The sequence below is a fragment of the Echinops telfairi genome, unplaced genomic scaffold (assembly GCF_000313985.2).
Source record: "Echinops telfairi isolate 266 unplaced genomic scaffold, ASM31398v2 ScPeMD7_5;HRSCAF=22, whole genome shotgun sequence".
NCBI classification, from domain to species: Eukaryota; Metazoa; Chordata; class Mammalia; order Afrosoricida; family Tenrecidae; genus Echinops; species Echinops telfairi.
In genome coordinates, this window is record NW_022103901.1 from 10,392,105 (window position 1) to 10,414,048 (window position 21,944).

General features: G+C 59.4%; 3 protein-coding genes across 6 annotated transcripts in view; 1 reads left to right on the forward strand and 2 right to left on the reverse strand.

Moving 5' to 3' along the window:
- Nucleotides 1-380: 380 nt before the first annotated feature.
- On the reverse strand, nucleotides 381-2,436 carry SAP25 (Sin3A associated protein 25). Its single transcript, XM_045284592.1, has 5 exons — nucleotides 2,348-2,436; nucleotides 1,987-2,283; nucleotides 1,635-1,786; nucleotides 1,461-1,555; nucleotides 381-1,364 (listed from the first exon to the last, which is right to left on the reverse strand). The coding sequence occupies exons 1-5, from the start codon at nucleotides 2,434-2,436 to the stop codon at nucleotides 444-446; spliced, it is 1,554 nt and encodes a 517-aa protein (XP_045140527.1). The 3' UTR covers nucleotides 381-443.
- Nucleotides 2,437-2,509: 73 nt separating this feature from the next.
- LRCH4 (leucine rich repeats and calponin homology domain containing 4) lies at nucleotides 2,510-13,483 on the reverse strand. 2 transcript variants are annotated; one of them, XM_013005542.2, is made up of 18 exons: nucleotides 13,264-13,483; nucleotides 8,285-8,429; nucleotides 8,033-8,159; nucleotides 7,782-7,887; nucleotides 6,800-6,936; nucleotides 6,555-6,670; nucleotides 6,332-6,431; nucleotides 6,057-6,147; nucleotides 5,896-5,972; nucleotides 5,744-5,805; nucleotides 5,511-5,636; nucleotides 5,310-5,378; nucleotides 5,125-5,228; nucleotides 4,932-5,015; nucleotides 4,649-4,734; nucleotides 4,340-4,477; nucleotides 4,157-4,234; nucleotides 2,510-2,841 (listed from the first exon to the last, which is right to left on the reverse strand). In XM_013005542.2, exons 1-18 carry the CDS (start codon nucleotides 13,481-13,483, stop codon nucleotides 2,737-2,739), a joined length of 1,971 nt encoding a protein of 656 aa, XP_012860996.1. In that variant the 3' UTR covers nucleotides 2,510-2,736. The 2 variants fall into 2 exon arrangements, with proteins under 2 accessions (XP_012860996.1, XP_045139470.1); XM_045283535.1 differs by having other exon boundaries at nucleotides 2,510-3,851.
- Nucleotides 13,484-14,022: 539 nt separating this feature from the next.
- The window catches only part of LOC101663088 (F-box only protein 24), a 15,625-nt gene continuing 7,703 nt past the window's right edge, over nucleotides 14,023-21,944 (forward strand). For 2 of the 3 annotated variants that reach the window (XM_045283528.1, XM_045283530.1), the window contains exons 1-8: nucleotides 14,298-16,162; nucleotides 16,423-16,518; nucleotides 16,632-16,815; nucleotides 18,153-18,391; nucleotides 18,582-18,816; nucleotides 19,416-19,574; nucleotides 20,174-20,295; nucleotides 20,524-20,655. In XM_045283528.1, the coding sequence (XP_045139463.1) occupies nucleotides 16,070-16,162; nucleotides 16,423-16,518; nucleotides 16,632-16,815; nucleotides 18,153-18,391; nucleotides 18,582-18,816; nucleotides 19,416-19,574; nucleotides 20,174-20,295; nucleotides 20,524-20,655 (1,260 nt within the window). In that variant the 5' untranslated portion in view covers nucleotides 14,298-16,069. Of the gene's footprint in view, nucleotides 14,062-14,297; nucleotides 16,163-16,422; nucleotides 16,519-16,631; nucleotides 16,816-18,152; nucleotides 18,392-18,581; nucleotides 18,817-19,415; nucleotides 19,575-20,173; nucleotides 20,296-20,523; nucleotides 20,656-21,944 lie in introns of those variants that run through there. The other variant, XM_004705956.2, reaches the window with a different exon arrangement.

A 21,944-nucleotide genomic window follows, 5' to 3' on the forward strand; every position in this document is an offset into this window, starting at 1 on the left:
AGAAAGCCTCATCTTTCTCCTCAATCCACCCCCTCGGCAACCCCCAGACTGACCTTTGGTGGCCCTGGCCTAAGAGTGCTAGCACCAGCTATCATTGGTGCCCCTTTACCCCCTAGTCGTCCTCTCCCCATGCCAGCCACGTGCCCCCGCAACCCTTCTTCCTCCAGGGCCGGGCTGGATCCTCAGTCTAGTAGGAGTCTGCAAGGTGGCCTCCCAGCTCCCACTCAGGCCTCCTGCTTCGTTAGCCTGGGTAGGGCTTCGGTCTCGGGTGGCCCAGCCCACTGGAGGGAATGGCCTGGAGTATCCAGGATTCGGAGGAAGAGTCGCCAACGGGGTGTGGAGGGAGACTGTACTGCACCAGCAGACACAGGACGCCCCTGTGCAAACCAATACTGCTTTAATGTGAACACAACTTCTGGAGGGCGCACTCTACCCCAGAGTGGCTATGGTAAATGGGGGCTTGGGCGAGATGGGGGATGGAGCTCTGGACTGCTTGAGAGAAGTGGGGAATGGGGGTCTGGGGTCCTTGAGAGAGGTGAGGAGCGGGGCTCTGGGGTACTTGAGAGAGGTGGGCGAGGTGGGTTTAGGGTGTGCTGGCAGCTGGGGCCACACGTGGTTTCTGAATCCTCGGATCCATCAGGGGAGGAAGACAAGGGGGGCTGATTGGATGAAGCGCTGGGTCCTGCCCTCTGTTGGCCCATGTGCATGAGGCCAGTGACGGCGGTCACCTCAGGCCCACTGAGCCAGGCGGAGGAGCAGCCAGGGGACGGCCTGGGGATGACCCAGGAGGTCATGATGGGAGGAGGAGCCACCAGGCGCAGCGGGGCCATTATCTGATAAATCGGCCTGGCTAGGCGCATGTGGATACGGCTTGTCTGGGACAGCAGAGAGGACAGAACAGGAAACCTCGAGAGGGGCCCTGAGCTGGGATGCTGGTGGGTCTCAGAGCCAGGGGCACTGAGCTCTGCGGGCCCAAGGGGAGCCCCCGTGCCCAAGGAAGTTCCTGCTTCCGTCGGGGGCAGAAGAGAGTCTGAAAGAAAGATCTCTTGAGGGGACAATGCAGGGAAGCCCCAGGGGGACTCTGAACTGGGATACACCGTCTCGCCCTGAGGACCAGGTTGGTGGGTCTCCAGGCCGCGGGCACCAAGCTGTGTGGGCCCAAAGGGAACCGCCGGGTTCGCTGAGGAGCTCAGGGAGGTACCTGCTTCCCTGAGCTCACCACGTTGCAGCTCTGCTGTGGGCGCCGGGGTGGGAGCAGAGGAACCCAGGCCCCTTCGGGCAGCTGCCGCATACAACGCCATGAACGATGGGTGACTCATGGTACGGCTGGAAGCTGGGGTTGAGAAGCCGCCGCCACCGCGCCTCTACAAAACAGCAGGAAAGCTCACTGGCGGCCCAGCTCTTTCCAGGGCTGTCCTGCCCCGAAGGAGGAGTCACAGGGCACCCCCACTTACCCTTACCTGAAATCTCGCCTTAACTTTATATTTGGGGTGCCAGGGTTCTAGTGTCCTTCTTTTAGGGGGTATTTCTGGGCTGGTCGAGGCGGAGCGGGGTGCTGGTTAAAGAAATGAAATCAGACTCAGAAGTCAACGATAAGGTTTGGAGGCTGTGGGAAGACAAGGCCCTGTACCTACCTGAGGTTCTTGGGGGCTGACCCGCAGCCGCAGCCTGGCTTTGGGGCCTACTGGGGGCAGTACTGCGCGCGGTGCTGGGAGCAGGGCTGGGCGCGGGGCTGGGCGAGGTGGGGGGAACACTCTGGCAACAAACGCAGATCCGGCGCGCAGGCCTGTAGGGAGGAGGGGGGTAGAGATGGTTGGTCCGTCCCCACCATCCCCGTTGCCGTCTCCCTCCAGGGCAGGCTGTGTCCTTGAGCTCAGCGGCTGAGCCAAAGGTTGCCTAGTTCGAGGATGACTTCACACCCTCGGCGACTCCCCCAGGGCCAAGGCACTGAAGCCCCCCAATAGGATGTCCGACCGACCGACTGACCTCTCGCTCACAGGAAGAGCCCGGCGCTGGGCCAAACGCCCTATCAATGGCTCTTCATCTGACTCCTCCGTCGCCGACGGCGTCAGCTCCCGCTCCGGAGTGACCCAGGTCTCCTCGTCCCACTCGTGGCTCTCCGGGGAGCGGTGGGGACGCCCCTCGGGCACGCGGTGGGGGCACTCCTCCTCCGGCAAGGCCCTCCGCGGCGAGTCCCACCCCGACCACGGGACCCTCTGGGGCCTGTCTTCCTCGGGCGCGTCCTCCTCCCACCGCGGAGGCCGCTGGGGCCACATGCTGAGTCTGGCGCCGGGCAGCACCTCTCCAGCTGTCCAGTGCCTCGCCTCGTGGCCCCCAGCCCACCCACCTTCCCTCGCGGCCCGAGCGCTGCCCCGCCTGGCGGCGGGGCGGCACGGCGCTGCCCTGATTGGAGGCCGCTGGGCTGCGCAGGCCCATTTCCGGCGGGCGATGCCAGGCCTGGGTTCACTCAGACACACACACACATACGCACACACCTGGAGGGCGTCAATCAAGTGATCTTCCGGCTTCTTTATTGCGCTTGACAGACACAACTCCGCAGCCCTGGCGTCCATCCCAGCCCCTCCGCCACACCCAGAGCAGCCGGGTTCCTTCAGGCAGGGCCCCGAGCCGCAGCGCCACTGCAGTCCTCCTTGCAAGGGATGGCGGCTAGGCTTTGGCCATCTTCGACTCCGGGGCTCACACCTTGGGGCTGGCACCTGTGCCCCCAGCTCAACCCTAAGGCCGTTCCAGCAGCGCGTGGACCACAGCAGCGATGTGGGGGAGACCCCTTCCTGGGGCCCCCTCCTCTTCCAGGATGTGGTGGGGCTGGCACAGGGACTCCTGGGGGGAGGGGCCCAGGTTAAATTACCTCTTGTCCCAGTCCCTGTTCACTCCCCTACCCCTGGCACAGGGCAAGGCCCCTAAGGGAGCCTGGACAGAGCCAGTGAGGGGATGGCCCCTCAGGGGACAGGGCGATGATGGACAGGGCACCCCTGGTAGATACTGTGGGCCCACAGCTTGGGTACAAATGGGAAGCAAGGAAGCTGCCAACGGATAACAGCAGAGATGACACAGGGGCTCCGGCCTGAGAGGCCTGTCACCTCCAGAGGGACATGCCCAAGCGGCACACAAGCCACGGCCCGGGCTGGGCCACAGCAGGAGCAGATGAACACACACACACACACACACACATACATACATACATACATACACACACAAGTGGCACAGTCTGTACAGTTTATACACAGATGAGGCCCCGGCTTGGGGCCCACATCCCCTACAAATATAGAATTCTCTCTACAAAAGATAGATAATTTAGCCCCCAGGGAAGTGGGGAGGGGAAAGACTCCATTCCTGCCAGCCCTGCGGGGTGGGACAAGGTAAAGGGGCAGGGGGAGAGCACGAAGGCACCATCAGGAGGAAATGGGGGGCCCCACAGAGGGCCTACGGGAGGGCGGCCAGAGGCTGGAGTGCCAGGGTCTAGGGGTCCCGGAGTGGGGCCTCTGAGGTCAGTGTTTATCCAGGGGTATCCTAGTGTCTTTGGTAAGGATTGAAGGCACCTCTGGTGGGGAGGGAGGGGGAGGTGGGGTCTGGGGGTGACTGCAAGGGAGTCATAAATAGAAGTAGGGCCAGGGGAGGGGTGACATCAGATCCTAGGGACCCAGGAGCCGAGTGTAGGTGACATAGAACAGCAGCGCGAGGGCCACGTAGAAGAGGATGAAGCCACGCAGACCGGGAGGCGGCCAGAGGGGTGGCGGGGCCCTGCCCCCCAACCGCCGCACAGCCTCCAGTGGGGTCCGCAGCCCCTGGGCGGTGCCCTGGAGGAGGTCTGAGGGCGAGCACAGGTCAGCCTGGGGAGGGAGAGTAACAAATGGACAAGGACAAAAGGCAGTCAGCAGCAGCAGCAGCGACACAATAAGACAGCCCTCCCTGCCCACCCCTGCCTGCCCTCAGGGGCCAGGGCCAGGGCCAGGGCCAGATGACATGCAGACATGCAGGGAAGGGACATGCAGGCAGGGCCAGAGCCAGGATGACATGCAGACATGCAGGGAAGGCGGGCTGGGGGCTTTCTCCTGGGGGGGAAGCTACCATCCATGCAAAGTGCTCAGTGGATTCCCAGGCCCCGGGCGCTCCTGGGACCAGCCCCGGCCCATACCTCTGGAATCCCCATCTTTCGACAGGCTTCTAAGAAACTCTCCACATTCTTCCGAGACTTGAGCGCACTGAGTTTTGGCTGGGGGGTGGAGGTGGACAAGAGGAGAAAATGAGAAGAAGGGGAGGAGAGGCCGCGAGGGGCCCTGGTCCCTCCCCCAGCTTCCTCCCCTGGGCCTCAACTGACCACAGCAGGCGAGGGCACATGAATGAAGGGCACAGAGCGGGGCCAGAGCTGGTTGGCCAGCTGACACAGGATGACCCCATTGGCCAGAGCTTCTGACAGGTCTTCAGGCAGGGGCCGTTGCAGCCGGGACTCAAGGACCTGGGAGGCAGAGCCAGGGTGATAGGCAACATCAGAAAGCTCTCCTGGCTGCCCCTTCCACCTCAGGGGGCGTGCTAGGGTGTAGGAAGAGTTCAAGAGGCTCGAGTTCCCTGCTCAGGGAACTTGAGAAGGTGTGCACCCAGGTCCTGCCCCACCCACCTGCTGCCTTACCTGGCGCAGTTGGGCCATTAATTCCTTCTCGTCCAGAACCTGGGGGGACCGCCGAGGTTTCAAGAGAGCCTCAGGGGAGGACGGGCCTAGGAGAAAAGAGCAGGCACGTGACCATGTCCACAACGCTGCGTCCCAGGCAGAGCTCGTGCCAGGAGTCTGGGCCCCAGGACTCCTGCTTCTCTGCCTGTGGGACTTCCAACCCAACCAGGTGACAAGCCCAGGGTTTTCACTGGCATTCTGGGAGAGGAACAGACCTGGTGTGGGTGGGAGGAGGGAGACCCACCTGAGCTGCCCTGAGAGGATGAGCGGAAGAGGAAGCTGTTTGGTCTCTGAATGGAGCCAAGTGGCCGGGGAGCAGGCGCTGTGGCTGGGGCCAGAGCCAGGAGACAGGGCCAGTCAGAGAAATGCCTGCAGTGTCCCAACCACTCCCTCACCTCCATGTACTCCCATCCTGGACCCCAAAGTCCCTGTCCCACCTGGTACAGCTCTAGGAGGAGCCTCCTGGCAGGTAGGGACAGAAGCAGCAGCCCTTGGGCCCCCTAGGGCCCCCGCCTGGGTGGCGCCGGCCTTGGGCGAGCCGCTGTGGGAAGAAACTGAGAATCAGAAGGGTCAGGAGGCTGCAGGAGGACCATAGGGGGCAGGGCTCTGGGAGGAAGCATACCTGGAGGTGGTCTGAGCGGGCAGGGCAGACGGACCTCCGGCAGTAGCCCTGATGCCCGGCTTCAGAGAACTGGAAGAAGAAAGAGGAGGGTGGAGTCAGCAGGGCTAGGGCAGAGCCAGCCAGCGTAGCACAGGGCGGGCACTGTCTAGCCCACCAGGGCCTATGGCCCTGCCATGGCCCCAACCTGCTCTGTGGCCATACCTGTCCTTCCTGGGGGTCCCCCACGCGCCACTCTGCTGCTGCTGCTGCTGCTGGCGCCGCTCCCGCTCCTGCCACAGTTGCAAGGTATCTGGTCGCCGCCGCTCCTCTCCTGCTGGCTCCTCCCGCCTGATGGGCAAAGACAGGCCCACAGAGGTCACCCGGACCTGGATCAGGGGAACCCAGAGAGGGCCAAGGGGTCCTGGGAGCAAAGGGAGGACGTGGCTCAGAGCTACCTGTTGCTTGGTGCCTTCTCCCCGTCCCCTGCCCCAGGGCTTGCCTCTGGAGGCCGCTGCTCCTGAAGAAAGAACAGGGAGAGGTTGAGGGAGTGTCTGTTCACTGACCAGGCCAGGCCTGCACCACTCCCTCCAGCCGGCCGATCTCTCACCTCGGCAACACCCCGGTCGTCTTCCTCCCCAGGCACGTGGCTGTCGATGAAGTCGATCTGCTCAGGGTCTCCATCAGCTAGTGGGGCCGGGTCATTCAGCAAGCAGATGGGGGCTATGACCCCCTCATTTGCCCCCACCAGCCCCAACGCCCACCACTCACCAAGGCCATCCTCCCTCCGTTCCCTGGGCCCCCGAGGCTCCCGGGCCAGCTCTGAGATCCGGAATGACAACTCAGAAAATTCATCTGTAGACTATAAAGCAGAGATGAGGCCATCAGAGACAGCCCTGCAGTGCTGAAGATCGACTGGGGATAGGCCTACGAGCCAATGCATGGGACTAGCTCTTCTGCGGGACCCTGGCCAAGGACAGCCCTGGCCACTATCTCTCCAAGCCTCAGGGGTGCCAAGCAAAGGGCTCTCGGAGGGAAGGCCTTACCTCATTTCCAGACCATCTCTTGCTGCCACTGTCAACACTGTGGAAGCCCGAGTCCAGCCCACCATCGTACCGGCGTCCAGGGAATAGGTCCTCCGCAGGGCTGGGCAACCAAGAAGCCTGGTCAGCCCCACACGGCACTCCAGCCTCACCCCAGCCACCCAACGAAAACCAGGATGTCCCAGGGTCCCAGGAGGATCGTCCTTCCTTCCCACTTGGGACTTACCAGGGACTGAAACTTGGAGGGCGAGAGGGAGCCAGGTCTCCCAGCGCAGCGCCCCCGCGCCGCCCTGCCTCTGTCGACAAGTACTTGAAGATGTGAAGTTTCCCTTTCAGGCAGATCTGGGGGTCGGGTGGCACATGTCGAGGTTCAGGCGGACCAAAGAGGAGGGTCCCACATCCTGTTGGGCTGCCAAAGGGACTCATCCCCCATTCCTACCACCCTGTCCCCACTGTCCTCTGCTCCCTCACCTGAGCAGGGGGGCTCTGCAGGGGGTTGCTGTCCAGCAGAATGACCTGCAGGTGCCTGAGGCGGCAGAAGGAGACCGGGATTCGGGAGACACGGTTACAGGAGAAATCCAGACGGACAAGAGGAAGGTCCCCCAGCTCTGGGGGGCGGGGGTGGGGCAGGAAAGGGTAGAGTCAGGAACAGCCCCCAGGATGGTCGCTGTGGTCACTTCCTCCACCTCTGCTCAGGCTCGTGGGGCTCACTGCAGCCTCTCTGCACTGCCGGCCCCAACTCACTGCCCAAGCAGGCCTAGTCCTCCTTCCAAGCCACAGGGTCCCCACCAGCCCGCAGGGAGTTTGGGGTCAGCCTCTCCTGGGTGCTTCCCCACCCCCCGCCTTGGTGATCGGCTCCACCCCTTTCCACTTCGCTGTCCCACCTGGTCTTTCTCCCGTAGAGCAGCCAACAGTGTCAAACGACTGACTTCCCAACGCTAACCACTACTTCACCAGGGTGCCTCACAATCAAGAAAGAGGCGAGCCGAAAGAACCAGCGAGCACGCTGGCTGAGCCAGCGAAGGGTGCCTGCACAGAGCAGAGGCCCCAACGTGGGGGTGTGCTCATTACAGGGGGCTGCTTGGCCGAGCCAGGGCCCGGGGATTCTGACTCTGTGGGGGGGCCTGGTGGTGCAGCAGGCTACCCTGCAGTAAGCAGTTCAGCTCACAGGTGCTCCTCGCCAGCAAGAGGAGGCTGTCTGCGCCCATCAAGATGCACAGGGTCGGGAACCCTCAGGGGCAGTTCCATTCTGTCTACAGGGCACTGAGTTGGCATCGACTTCATGGCAGTGGGTTTGAGGGAGGAGGACTGGGTACCTGCCATCCCCCCACCCACACCCACACCAGATCTGATCCTGGAGGACCTGAGAGTCCTTCTGAGCCCCCCCTCTTCCTGGGCCCCTGGAGGGAGTCGCCCATGCCTTGCCAACCTCCCCACCCTCGGCTTCCCTCACCATCGGGCAGGACGCTGAGCTGGTTTTTCCGCACGCTGAGGTCCCGCAGGGAAGGCAGGCTGCACAGCTCCGGGGGGAGAGACTGCAAGGCATTGCTGCTCACATCCTGTGATGGGGAAGGAGCCTGAGACCAGGACCATCAGAGCAGCCCTCCCGTCCAGCCCTCTGTCTTTTCCCCTAGGGCTCACCCTTGCTCCTTCCACCCCACCCTCCATGTCCTTGGGGCCTGGCTCAACAGTCCCGCTTCTCACAAGCTGCCGAAGGCTTCCCAGGGCCCCGATGTCTGGGGGCAGGGCTCCCAACTTGTTGTTGCTGATAATGAGCACCCGAAGGGGCAGCTGACAGATGTAAGGTGGCAGCAATGACAGCTGGTTTCGGCTGCGGAAGAGAGGAAGGCAGGCGGCTCACTCTCCAGGCCCAGGGTCCCAAGGCCACAGGGAGTGTCACTCAGGGTACTGAGCATCAAGGGCCCGTCCCCCCACCCTGACCCCTGCCTCTACTACCTGAGGTTGAGGTAGGTGAGGGCTGTGAGATTCCCCAAGGCTGGGTTCAGGCATCTCAAGCAGTTGTGGTAGAGGCTCAGACCCTCTAGGGACACCAGCTGGCAGGCTGCCTCGGGCACCTCCGGGAACCGGTTCCGAGACAGGTCTAGAAACAAGTGTCAGGGGGGAGCTGGGGAAAGGCCCAGTCGGGAACAGCAGGCCCTTGGACGTCCCCAGAGCCAGCTGCCCAGTCCTCAGTCCCCTCCACCTCAGCAGCCCTAGGGCATCCGGCCTGGTGCCCCTGGAAGATCTCCAAGACATCAGCAATCGGCAGCACATTCCAAGCGTGCCCTGAGAGTCCCGGGACCGATCCCCAGGCAGAGTTCGGCTGTCCCGTAGGGCCACCATGAGTCAGAGTGGACTAGCTGATGGTGAGTGAGTGAGTCAGAGTGAGGGCTGCAGCCTGGACGTGGGGAGAGCCATGACCACCATCCCCAAGTACACGAGTGAAGGGCCCCTGGACGGGAGCCGGCGCAGCTCAGAAAGGCAGGAGAGGGAAGGCAACCGGCAGGTGCTCGGGAGCACACCGCAGGGAAGGCCTAGGAAGCGCAGAGAGAGGCGCTGGAAAAACCCTGGGGGGACCCATTAGGAAACCCCCCCCCAGGGACTCCCCCTCCCAACAGTAACCTGCCATGGGGGAGAGGCAGGGGGACCAGGGTCACCATACCCTAGTTCTAGAGATGAAGGGGCGCAAGACTGACACCAGTCCTGAGGACAGCAAGGCAGGGCCAAGGGGCACGGAGGTAACAGACCGCCAAGGGCGGTGAGGGAGGGAAAAGGGCAACAGAGATGGCAGTGGGGGCCTGGAGTCCTCCGGCCCCTCCCACCTGGTGTCCCCTTCTCCTGTCCTCCTCAGGTACCACTGGCTGCCCTTGCCTTCCTTCCTTCGTCAGCCGGGCTTCGAGGCTTCGATCTTTTGCCAGCATCCTGGGCGCCGGTGAGGCGTGGCCAATACCCAACCCACGGTCATCGAGTCCATTCTGACTCAGCCAAACTACACAGGGTTTCCAAGGCTGTAAATCGTTTACAGGAGTTGGCAGCCTCATCTCTCTCCCATGGAGTAGATTCGAACTGCCAATTTTGTGGTCAACAACCACAGTAAGACTTATTCACCCTTTAACTCAAAGCACAGCTTGTGCAATGCAGTGAATTACTTAATAAGGCTCTTCTAAGCCTCTGCTACCGACACATGGCATTGGGTCAATCTGCTGCACAAGACTTCTGGTGTTGAAAAGCAAGGAGATTACTCCGAGGGTTCTGGTGCACCTGGCCCAGGCCATGGTATTTTCAATAGCTCCTCTGCATGTGAAACTTGGACACTGAGTAGGGAAGACTGAAGAATAATCAATACATCTGAACTATGGTGCTGGCACAGAATACTCTAAGTCCCATGCACTGCACAGAAAACAAAGAACTGTCTTGGAACAAGTATCGCCAGGATGCTCCTTTGAGGCAAGGATGGCAAGAGAGACTTGGTCTCACGTCCTTTAGGCGTGTTATCAAGAGCGACGAGTTCCTAGAAAAGGACAACATGCCAGGTCAAGTACAAGAGGAACGAAAAAGAGGAAGACCCTCAACAAGAGAAGACTGTGGCTGCAACAATGGGCTCAAAGTTTAAGAACAGTTGTGAGGGAGGCACGGGACGGCGGCGGCATTTCATTCGGCTACACGTGGGGCTGCTATGTGTCGGAACCGGAACTGACTTGCCAGCCAGTACCTAGCCACAATAAGCCTTTGCTACTCTCACCAAATGACCTGCATTTTCCAGGTGAGCCTGGGTTAGGTGGGGGAAGACACTGATTAGAATATGGGATTCAGCCGTGATTGCTAACCGTGTTAATTGTGACTGCCTTCCTGCTGGGTATAAAGCCTGCCATTTCAGATGGGAGGGTGGTGGAAATTTCATTGCCAGCGAGAGAGAACAGCCGGGAGCAGGGCACGTCCTTCAGACCTGAGATCCCCATGCACTGAAACTCCAGGAACCAGGAGACAGCTGGGACACCAGACGATAGGTGCAGAAAAGCAGCAGCAGACCAGGAGCCAGAGCTTGAGACAGAAGGTGGACTTCCCAGCCACAGAGCAGGTGATGCTGAGGGGCAGGAGGCTGGCTTGTGGGGTGGGGTGCCTCTGAACACTGAATTTGGGGAGCTGGGCTTGCTCACCCACGGAGCTAAAGCTGGGTGCCTTTGGGGTGAGGTTTGCCATTTTGAGCATCTACTGGCAGTCCTAAATGAACTCAGGACCATGGCCCAAGGAGGGCAGAGGCCACGCGGCTGAGGGGCAAAAGAGGCCTGCCTGGGGGCCGGCAGAGAAAACACCATCCTGACTGAACACTGCTACCTGAGCATTTCTCACCTGAATGGTAACCTGTGTGTGCGTGTTGTCTGTGAGTCGTGGGGTCACTGCAACGAGTGACCAGACCCAGGGGCAGGAGGAGGGTGCTGTGGGCGACTGCTGGTGTCGGAAGAGGGTAAAAAGAAGTGGGTGGGGTGGGGCATGTCTGCCTGTGGCAATCGGCTTGGGGAGACCGAGGAGTGAGATCTAGCACCCCCACCCCCAAGCTGTTTCCTCAGCTTGCTACTCCAATGCAAAGCGTGGCCCACTATCAGTTCAGACTTCCAGAAGCCTGCGTTTCTCGGTCTTCTGCTCAGCCTCTGCTGGGAGGAGTCCAGGGTCTGCTGCAGCCAGTCTCAAGCAACAGACCTGGCGTGAGCTTCTCAGAGAGCCCTCCCCTGGGAGGGGTAAGCAAAAGGCTCAGGGAGAGAGCGAGCTTGGGTATGTCCCCCAAGGAACTGAGTCCTGTGACAGGAAGTGAAGTAGAAGCCATCTGTCAGTCTCTGCCTCTGGGGGGCCCCTTATGTTTACCCAGAGAGATGATGACTGCTGCCCCAAGAATTCGCTCTCCCCCTCTCTGCCCCAAACCTGGGGTACACAGATGACCTGGCATGGCACAAAGCAGTTCCAGAGAACTCTCTCCAGCCTGCCTGCCCGTGTGTCCACCAATGTGTGGGCATGTGGATGAAGTGGATGGCAAACAGGTCATGAGGGGCCAGACGCTAGGAGCAGCAAGGAGCCCCGGCTGGCGGTGGCCTGGGCATAGGAGGTACAGGATGTGGTCGGTGAGAGAATGCGCTGTACTTCTCCTTTGCTGGTGGCCCCTCCCCCCACCTCAGGATCCTTCCAACTACGGGGCCCAAGAGGAGAGTCTAAGGGAAGCACCTGAGCCAGGCAGACATGCCAGGGAAGACGCTGGTTCAGAAAGCACCGGGGAAGCAGGAGGAGAGAGGACGCAAAATGATTCAGGAAGTAGAGCACCCAAGCTTTTCATCCAGATGGGGGTGCCAGGGGGTGTGGAGGGCAGGGAATGAACAGTGTTGTTCTTGGTTTGTGTTTTTTTTCTTCTGTCACTTCCCCTTTACTCCCCAGCCTAAAAGCACCCTGCTTGGGCAGGGGAGGCAGAGAAGAGAGTTCTGGACAAGATGGACCCAACTGGGTCTGGAGCCGGGGGCCTGGGACGGAAGGTTCCTGTGCGGTGCACCCAAGCTCAACAGCGAAATGGCTGCACCCTGAGCTGGAATGCTGGGGGAGGGCCGGAGAGTCTTGGGAGCCTTCCCCATGGGTCCCCTCCCAGAGACAGAGCCCCAAGGAAGGGAAGCATAACATTTGGTCTTTGTCGGAGAACAAGTTTGGAGGAGGGGACAGAGGACAGAGTGTCACACAGCTGCCAAGGTCAATCTGGAGCTGCCTCCAGGGATCCTGGGAGCTCTCCCACTGCTGAAAGCACTCACAACCCAGGGAGCAAGTTGGTCTCCCTCATACCCCAAGAAACAAGGAGAGGGTTTGGCTCGGCCTCCCCCAAAGAAAGGAAGTGGGTGTGTGCCAGCCTGTGCGTGCAGGGGAGCAGGCACCTGCTTGGGGAGAAATGGGCGACCTGACAGCATCCCCAAAGGGAGACACTGTATTCAGCTCCAAGACCCCCACCTTGGAGGCATCTTTACCCTCTGCGCATCTTCACCCTCTGGGCTGATGGGGGGGGGGGGTAGGCATGTGGCCCTCCTCCCCTCCTCTGCCCTGCAGCTGCCTGCCTCCCGAGCAGCTGAAGCTGGGGGGGAGCCCTCTGAGTCCCGGAGGAGGGTGTGAAAGGCCAGTCCCCAGCGCTCCCAGTTGAGATAAGATTTCCTGCTTCCCAGCACCCGCTTGAGTCCCTCCCTCTGGGGAAAGCAGAAGCTGGAAGGCGCATTCGAGGGGTCCCTCTGAGGTCACAAGCTCCATAGTGACTTCACACCCACAGGAAGGAGGAGCCTCACGGATCAGGGAGTGAGGAAGATGAAGAACAGCGGCTTCCGGAAGAGGAGTGGGGAGAGGTAGGGGCTGGGCAGCTGGCTCGGGGGCTGGCAGGTCAGGGGTGGAGAGCGCGGAACCCCTGATAGGGCGGGGCGGGGCGGTGGAATCAGCGGCCAAGTAACCAGAACCATCCGGGGTTCTGAGGTGGTCGCGGGCAAATCCTGGGGAAGGCGGCAGCTGGGGTGGCTCGGATCTGGGTGGCCCGGGAAGGGCTGGGCACGATAAGGCGAAGGAGAAAATTGGCGAGAAACTCCAGGGGTTCGTATTAGGGTAAGAATCCCAGGGAGGGTGAAGAGGCCATGTAAATAAGCCAACAGGTGAGGGGCGGGGCCGATCTACAGGTGCGCTGATATGCAAATGAACTACAACGGAGTGTCCTGCAGGTCGCAGAGAACGCTGGCATTTGGGGCCCAGGAGGAGCGCCTCCATTGTCCAGGAATTCAGCAAGTGGGGTGTTGGGGGGCAGCAGACTAAAGCAAATAAGGGTCCCTAGACCCGCTGGCCAGGTAAAGGAGCAGGCCCAGGCTGAAAGCGAAACCCACGGGGGCGGGGCCATGCAAATGAGGTTCCTCGGGCTGGGGGTCTGGACCACTCACCGGCCTGGGTGATGTCTGACAGGTCGTAGCTGCGGGCCGCGCCCCGGGGGAACTGTTTCAGGCGCCGGTTTGCCAAGTTCAAGGTCCCCGTGGCCACGGCCTCCTCCAGGGCCCGCTCCGCACTGCGACTCCCAGGCAGACCCGGGGACCCAGGAACGGAGGTCGCGGCTGCCGACTCCTCCGCCCCGGCAGCGAGGGCGGCCGCCACCGCCACCGCCATCCGCTCCCGGCGGCTTCCGCTGCCTGACTGATGCGACCGGCCGTCCAGCCGGGGCCCCTTCTCCCCCCTCAGGGCCGCCGTAGTCACTGCGAGGGGGTGGGAAGCGGCTCTGGGACCCAGCGGACCAATCGGGGTCCCGAGACGCGTCAGAAGAAGCGAATCAGAACCTGCTGGGGGGCGGGCCGAGCAGGCAGCGAGGCTAGCGCCGGAGGGCGGCGAGGGCAGGGGAGGGGTGCGCGAACAGAGCGCCCGTCAACGGCTGAAGCTCCGGCCTGACCCACCCGGAGCAGCGACAGCCAATCACAAGGCTTAGAGTTGGAGTTGGAGCCAATCAGATCCAACCGGGAGGCGGGAACGTCGGCTCTGCACTAGAAGGCCGAGAGCGCGAGAGGAGAGCCCCAGCCGGGAGAACCGAGGCCTCGACCCGCTCAGACCAATCGCAAGCCAGATACAGGCGAGTGACTGCCAAGGCGGCCAATTAGGTCCTCCCAAGGGAAGCTGGCCTCTGCGCCGAGGGACGGCTCCACTTACCAAATAGGATGGGCGAGGAGGCGGTCCCTTCGCTCAGGAGGCGGCGGGTGAGCTAGAACTTTGAGACTGTAGCACAGAATGCGAGGGCGCCGCAGTCTGGACCCGCTGTGAGCCGCGCTGGAGCTGGAATTAGGGTGCAAGCCAGCGAGGGGACCTGGGCGCAGGAGCGTTGCTGTCGCCGAAAGCAACTTGGCGGCCCAAAGAGTGGGGATGCCCGCCTTGGGGGAGGGTGTCGGTGGAGGGCTGGGAGAGACTGGGAAAGCCTCAAATGGGTGGGTAAGGCCGGACCGGTTGGGGCAGGCTTCCGCCCCACCTGCCAGCCTAGCCCAGGCGCGCCCCTCGCCGCTGGCCCTGGCCAGCAAACGGGCAAGATCGTAGCGTTGGGGCGCCTAGCAAGGACCTTATCTAGAAGGCGGTCCTCGTGTTACATGTGAGGAACCTAGACGGAGGGGAGCCGAGTTGGCAGAGCAAATTGCAAGGTGCTAGGAGCCAGGATTCTTATCCTTGATGCCAGGCCCTTTCCCATGTCATCAGCTTTGACAATGGGCTTTTGTCGATTAGCCACCTCTCGTCATCTGAGGTGACTGGAAGGGAGAAAGGGGACACAGGTGGATGGAGAAAGTACTTTTTTCTGTCCTTTTGAGATGCTAATGGCCTTTTAATAAAATCTACTGCGGCTAACCTGTATCGTAATTGGGTGCCATCCGGCTGGTTCTGTCTCATAGCCACCCTAGGGACAACTGAACAAAACCCTGCGCCATTCTCACTACAGTTCCTGCGTTTGTCAAACCACCTCATTGAGGATCTTCCTTTTTTCGTTTTTGCTGAACCTCTCCCAAGCACGATGTCCTTCTTTGGGGACAGATTCCTCCTGATGACCAAAGTTAAACAGTCTCACCGGCAGCATTTCTAAGTAGTATTCAGGCTGCAGGTCTTCCAAGACAGATTCATTCTTCTGGCTGTCCCTGGTACTTTCAGCAGTCTTTGTGAGCACCATAATTCAGTTAGATCAAGTCTTCTGCAGTCATGGTCCGGTTGTCACATAGGTATTTGACACTGCTAAAAATGCCCCCTATGGGCCAGGCCCACCTTAGTCTTCAAAGTGACATCAAGAGTTGCTTGTCAGTCACCCCAGGTGCTACTGTTCCTAAAGAAAAGTTCTTCCTTGTTATCCTAACCTAGCTGTTTACTTGCCACCATAAGTAAGTTTGGCTTGGCGGGCTGACAAAAGTCAAATAGCCTATCACAGTAACGGAATGCTTCCCTGATACTGTGCCACTGAGGGCTGGTGGTCCCAAGGGGCCTGGATTCCGTTCAGTCCCTGGAAAAGTCAGCAGCTCCTTGGGTTTCTCACCACAGGGCTTCTGCCCCTCCCTCTACAGATAGAGCCCCCAACTCTCTCTTCTCGTACCTGTCAGCCCACCTAAGGCTTAAGTTGATAGCTCTGACTCCAGGGGATGCTGTAAGCTTTCAGAGGAAGACAGTCAATCTATTCCTTTCGCTCACCTTAAGAGGCTGCCCCTTTCACACCGTGCAAAGATGTCCTGTCCCAGGAAAACATGTGCTTTGGGTGTGTTTTTCAGGGCACTAAGGAGCCTGTGCTGAGTCGCATGCTTTGGTGAGATAGGTGGTCACTGGTACCTATGAAGAATTCACTAGAGTTTCTCTCCAGAGTTAGTGTATTCAAAGGGCCTCCAGCAGAACGTCCTGCTAGTTCCTGAAAAGGAAAAGGCTCCGTGGTGGACAGCTGCCCCGCTCCCACTTGCTTGCCTCGGTGAAATGCACACCTGTGAGCTATTGTTGGCTAGCACTCATCTAGAACCCAGGAGCTGTCTATGAGATCTAATCTCAGGCCAGGTTGGGGAAAGTAGGTCACAGTGGCCGGACAGTGAGGTCACAGAGAGATTGGTTTGCCCCAGACTCCATGGGGGGAGGAGTCTAGGAGGCAGAGAGGCCCCAGAGGTCCTCCAAGCCCGGCAGGGGGACATGGTGTGGGAAAGGCTGCAGGGATGGGAGCCAGGAAGCTGAATACTGGGCCCCAAGAGGCCTGAAGAGATGAGGGAAGGGCCAATCAAGATGGTGAGGAGAAGGAAGAGGCGGAAGCTGCAAAAGTTGACCAGGCTGCAAGGACTGGAGGAGGGACTCAGGGTGAGGAGGACAGGCCAGGGAAGAGGGGAGGTGGCAGCAAGAGATCACAGAGAGCCCTTATTTGGAGGAGCTGGAAGAAAGGCGGACAGGGAAGGGCCACTGGTGGACCTGGAGGAAGATGGACTGGTTGAACAATTCAAGACCGGAAGTTGGAGCTCTGGGCCTCGGGGAGGTGCTGGTGAAAAGCAGAGAAGGGAAAGCAAGAGACCTAAGCCTCGCGGAATCCCTACAAGGCTCCCTTCCCCCTCCTCCTTGGGTAGGTGAAGCGGAGCTGCCCTACCTGTGGCCCAGAGCCTGGAGGTGAAGAGAAGGACAGAGGGAACACGTTTTCTGTCCAGTTGCTCCCCCCAGAGCTGGTGAGTCTTGGTGGGGCTGGAGGGCGGGAGAACGAGAACTGAGACTAAAGGACTGGGGGCCAGAGCACCGAGGACGCTCCAAGGACCCCTGTTTCCTCCCTCCCGCCCGCCAGGTGGAGCACATCAGCTCCTTCCTTCCCATCAGAGATGTCGTCGCCCTGGGCAAGACCTGCCGATATTTCCACCACGTGTGCGAAGCCCAGGGCGTGTGGAGGCGCATCTGTCTCAGGCTCAGCCCCCGTCTACGACAGCAGGGTTCTGGGGTCCGGCCGTGGAAGAGAGCTGCCATTCTTAACTGTACACTTTCCCCAGAACCTCCCGTTGTTGCCTCTCCCCTCCCTTACTCTGGGATCCCTCCCTCGCTGTCAAGCTGTGTGATGACCTCATCCTCTCAGCCAGCCTCCCAGGGTTCTCTGCTCAGGAAGAAACGTGTTAGACTCACCCACCCGAGGACTCTGAGTCACGTCCCACAGAGCCCCCGTCCACTAGTGCATCGACCAAGTTGCCCTCCATATCCAAACTGTCGTGCTTTACCAAGGGTTTGTGCCCCTTCTCCCCAGACCTGGAGTCCACCCCAGCTCTCTGAAGTTCAAGTGGTCCACAATTGATGTTTGGGGCTAAATTGTTTCGGGGACCTGCTAGAAGGGAGGGAGACCTCTCAGACAGGACTCTGCGTGCCGCCTCCCCTTGTTCCATCCAGAGAGATCTGCTTTTATCCGTCTCCTGGTCCAGGATTCGGCCGAATATTTCATACGAATATTGGGTGCTGCCCCGCGCATGACAGGATATGTACGTGTTCCTGGCAGCGAGGGCAACTCAGTGTCCCCTGAGGATCCAAATCCCCCTCAGGTGGAGAGCCCAGCTCTACCCCTTATCCTCCTAGGGAGCCCTAATGCACCCCACTCGGTCCTGGAGAGGAGGGAGGAAGATGGCCACGCAGACAGCCGATGCGGAGCTGGGCGTGAGGGAGGGCTGCTGGCCTTAGTCATTCTTTTTCAGTTCCACTTGTCTGTGTAGGTGACCTCATGTTTCTCCTATGTCCCTGTTCAAGGATTAGACCAAAGGCTGGCTCCCTGGTTCTGGCTAAGGTGGGGCGGAGAACCAAAGCTCAGACTAGGCTCTGATTCAGGGTATCGGTTGAGCCATTGGGAGAAAGAATTAGGAAAACACAAAAGGCTGAGGAGTTGTGGTGAGGGAGTAAGGAGAGACTTTCTGCTCCCATAAAAAAAGCTCTTATCTCAGAAACTCAGGGGCGGATCTGCCTTGTCCTATAAGGGCGCTGTGAGTCGGGGTTTGGCTTGGCTTGGTTGTCTAAGCCGAAAGTTCCCAAGTTTATTTGACCAAGTTATTTGCACCACCTTTAAAAAAAATAGTTCCATCCCCACCCCCACCCCACCCCCAGGCAATGAAAAACTTTTGCGCAACAGCTTAGAATCCAGGATAATCAGAGGGATCTGCCTCCCGCACCCCCACCCCCACCATGGGATTGTTCCTGCACCCCCAGGGGGCGGTATCGCCCACTTTCTATTAGAAGGGATCTGTTCCCCAGTCCTGGAAAATGTTTGCCCAAACGCTGCCTATCCCCTGTGTGCCATCTCTACGCCTTGACCCTTCCGTCCTCTTTCCTCCTGCAGACACGAAGGGCCTGTATTTCCAGGCATTTGGAGGCCGCCGCCGCTGTCTCAGCAAGAGTGTGGCACCCCTGCTGGCCCATGGCTACCGCCGCTTCTTGCCCACCAAGGACCACGTCTTCATTCTGGACTATACAGGGACCCTCTTCTTCCTCAAAAATGCCCTCGTGTCCTCTACCCTTGGCCAGATCCAGTGGAAGCGGGCCTGCCGCTATGTCGTGTTGTGTCGGGGAGTTAAGGATGTGAGCAGCAGAACCCTGGCAGCTAAGAACCCAGCCTTCCTCCAGGGAACCAGCCCTGGCTGTCCCCATAGAACATCTGCCCTGTCACCCTAGGGACCTGTCAACAAGTCCTCCTTTCCCAACCCCAGGCTCAAGTATGTTGTCTCCCCAGCCTTATCCCCTCCCAAGGACACCATATCTCTTCCCACAGTTTGCCTCGGACCCAAGATGTGACACGGTTTACCGTAAATACCTCTATGTGTTGGCCACTCGGGAGCAGCTGGGAATGGTAGGCACAACTGGCAGCCGGACCTGTGACTGCGTGGAGGTGTACTTGCAGTCCAGCGGGCAGCGTGTCTTTAAGATGACCTTCCACTACTCCATGAGCTTCAAACAGATTGTGCTGGTTGGCCAGGAGACTCAGCGGGCCCTGCTGCTCCTCACAGGTGGGGCTGGAAGCAGTGCTTACCTGCAGTGTCTCTGGAACCTGCTAGAAGGGCGGGAGGTGCCTCTCACAGGACTCTGCATGCTGCCTCACCCTGGTTCCATCCAGAGAGATCTGCTTTCAGCTGTCTCCTGGTCTAGGATTCTGCCTACTATTTCATATGAAACTAGAGTCCTGCTGCCCAGAAATTAAAGTGTGGAGCCCACTGCTCTAGTGGATGCCTGGCTTTTAAAATTCAAATCTCCCCAGGCATCCCAGTTTATACCTCAAACTGCTCCCTGATTTTCCAGTCTGTACCTCTGAACTTGGCCAAATCTCCGGCTCTGTCTGGTCTTCTTAATGCCAGGTAGGGATCTGACGTCCCAAGCACCATTCTTCCCAGCACTCACTGGATCCGTTCAGATCTGCTGGGTTTGCTCTTCCCCGTTGGCTGTTGGTGGTAAGGGACTGAAATCTGGGAACGCGTGGTCACTCGCTGTCCCTTTCTTTCATCCCTCTGTGCTCCAACTCCAGTCCAGGCAATAAATATTTTGTCCTGTATGATTTACAAGGAGCCCCCCACCTTCCCCACATAACTATCTGCCTCCCCACATGCCCCAGAGGAAGGCAAGATCTACTCGTTGGTAGTGAATGAAACCCAGCTGGACCAGCCACGTTCCTACACAGTCCAACTGGCCCTCAGGAAGATGTCCCGTTGCCTGCCTCACCTGCGTGTGGCCTGCATGGCTTCCAACCAGAGCAGCACCCTCTACATCACAGGTAGGAAGCGCCTCCCATCTCAAGACCCCTAGCCTGCTGCCTTTCAAACCCTTGGAGACCCTCCAGGGCAGCAGTTCTCAACCTGTGGGTCGAGACCCCTTTGGGGGTCTAACGACCCTTTCACAGGGGTCACCCAATTCATCACAGTAACAAAATGACAGGGATGAAGTAGCAACAACAATAATGTTATGGTTGGGGCGGGTCACCACCACATGAGCTGTATGAAAGGGTCGTGGTGTGAGGAAGGTGGAGAACCACTGCCCTAGGGGTTCCCAGGGTTACAAGTCTTCACAGGAGCTGCTAGCCCAGGGTCCTGCACTATCCTCGTGGTTAGCTGTCCAACACTTAACCCGCAGTGCCGCCAAGACCCAGCCTTGGATAAGCCCTCCAAAGATTGACACCCCTCCCCCGCTTCCTGCCCTGCGGTAAACCTTTAGTGTGTCCTGATGAAAAGAGGGGCTCAGGTCCCCAGATGGGGTGGATACGTTTCTAATGGGTATAAGACACCCCCGCATCTTGCAGCTCTCAGCCCAGGTGAGGCCTTGTCCCTAGGAAACTGGTGCCCAAAGCTGGTGAGCTGAGGGCTTCTGACCCCCCAGACCAGGGGGGAGTGTATTTTGAGGTACATACCCCGGGGGTGTATCGAGATCTCTTTGGGACCCTTCAAGCCTTTGACCCTCTGGACCAGCAGATGCCGCTTGCTCTCTCACTTCCTGCCAAGGTAGGGTCCTGGGGAGACGGGCAGGCCGAAGGGGGAGGGGCTTTAGGGATTGGAAGGTCCCTGGAGCCTGAAATACAGGCAGGAAGCAGAAGATCCTCCAGGGAGGGACAGGGCTAGGGCAAAGGCATGGCCTGGGATGGGAAGTGAGGGGTGGGGAGAGATTCTGGAGCCCAGAGTTCCTCTGGAGGGAGCCCAGTCCCCACCTCTCCTCTCTATCCTACCTCCTAGATCCTGTTTTGCTCCCTTGGGTACAACCACTTTGGCCTGGTGGATGAATTTGGCCGAATCTTCATGCAGGGAAATAACAGATATGGGCAGCTGGGAACAGGGGACAAAATGGACCGAGGGGAGCCCACTCAGGTGAGATTGTGTCCCTGTAGCAGCGCTCCTCCTGAACTTCTTCCGCCCCTTCCCTACCCCCTGGATCCCCATGTCCATAGGTCCCACCTTCTCCACGGGGACGTGAAGCCAGTCTCAATCTCAAAGGATGCACTGTCTGCAGCAGGGTTGGCACCGTGAGGTCCAGTTCAGTCCTATCCTGTGCAGGACACACTGAGAGCAATAGGAACTGAGTTCCAGGGGGGCTGGAGGAGGTGGGGAGAGGGGGCTGGCAAAACTAGGAGAGCTCAGTTGTGGACAGCACCAGGTGGGTTAGGGTGTGATTCGGATGGAGATAGGGAGAGGCATTCTGGGGATGGGAAGAGAGAAGAGGAGGGGGCTTGATTGTGGCAGAGGGACATTGGGAATCAGAAGTGAGGTTGCCTGGAGGAGTCGAGATTTGGGACAGCCGCATCCCTGAGGGAAACTGAGGACAGTTCATGTGTTCAGGTGGAGTGCCGAGCAGTGGAAACCTGGCAGCAGACTATTGAGACAAGGGCCCGGGACGGGAACAGTGGCAGGGAGAAGGGAAAGGACTGGATGCATGAAGGTTTTCAGGCAAACCAACAGGCTGTGGTTTCTACCCATCGGAGAGGAAGAGGGGCGGGGCATGGCTTGGACTTTTTGCAGTGGTAGCCAAACACAAAAGTGGGAAGCTGGCAATTACAGAGTCCACGCTGGATCGAGGTTGCAATGACGGAGGGAGGGAGGGAGGAGCAAATTCTGGGAGGACTACCATTGCCGGCAGGGGCTACAGAGGGAGGCTGTCCCCCGAGGTGTGAGGCATGCCCTCACGTGCCACATCCCCACAGCCATGGAGCAGAGAGAGCTTCAAACCAGAGGGGCTCTTGAGGGGGGACAAGGTGGCTGCAGAGAGTTCCTGGAGAAAGCGCCTTTACCTATTCATTCCGCTTCTCCACGAACCTCCTGAAGCCCCTTGGTACCTTCTCTGGCCTGGAAAGAGGATCATTATCTGCTTTTTAGATGAAAGGGGCTGTTTGTGAAGGGGTCTGATCTCCTTAGGTGGGAAAAGACTGTTCTGTAGACGTCTGCACAGGAAACCAGGAAAAGGTTTTTGAACCTTGTGCATGCCAGTAAGTTACAGTTGTTCTCCAGGGCCCATCAGTCACACACCCACGTTCTCAAAGCGAAAGCTTGGAGAATGAGTGTGCAGGAGTGCCGGGGGGATTAGGCAGTGCTATGGGAGAGGGCTTGTTAGTAGCAGTGGAGGGAGGGAACACCACATCCCAGTAGGCCCGGGAAAGACTGGG

Coding starts and splice junctions, on each gene's coding strand:
- SAP25 (XM_045284592.1), bottom strand. CDS start 2,436: ATGGGCCTGCGCAGCCCAGCGGCCTCCAATCAGGGCAGCGCCGTGCCG. Junction 1,787..1,986: donor GCTCTTCCTGTGAGCGAGAG/GTCAGTCGGTCG, acceptor TCCTCCCTACAG/GCCTGCGCGCCGGATCTGCG. Junction 1,556..1,634: donor TCAGCCCCCAAGAACCTCAG/GTAGGTACAGGG, acceptor TTCTTTAACCAG/CACCCCGCTCCGCCTCGACC.
- LRCH4 (XM_045283535.1), bottom strand. CDS start 13,483: ATGGCGGTGGCGGTGGCGGCCGCCCTCGCTGCCGGGGCGGAGGAGTCG. Junction 8,160..8,284: donor CTCACCTACCTCAACCTCAG/GTAGTAGAGGCA, acceptor TCTCTTCCGCAG/CCGAAACCAGCTGTCATTGC. Junction 6,937..7,781: donor GCTCAGCGTCCTGCCCGATG/GTGAGGGAAGCC, acceptor CCCGCCCCCCAG/AGCTGGGGGACCTTCCTCTT.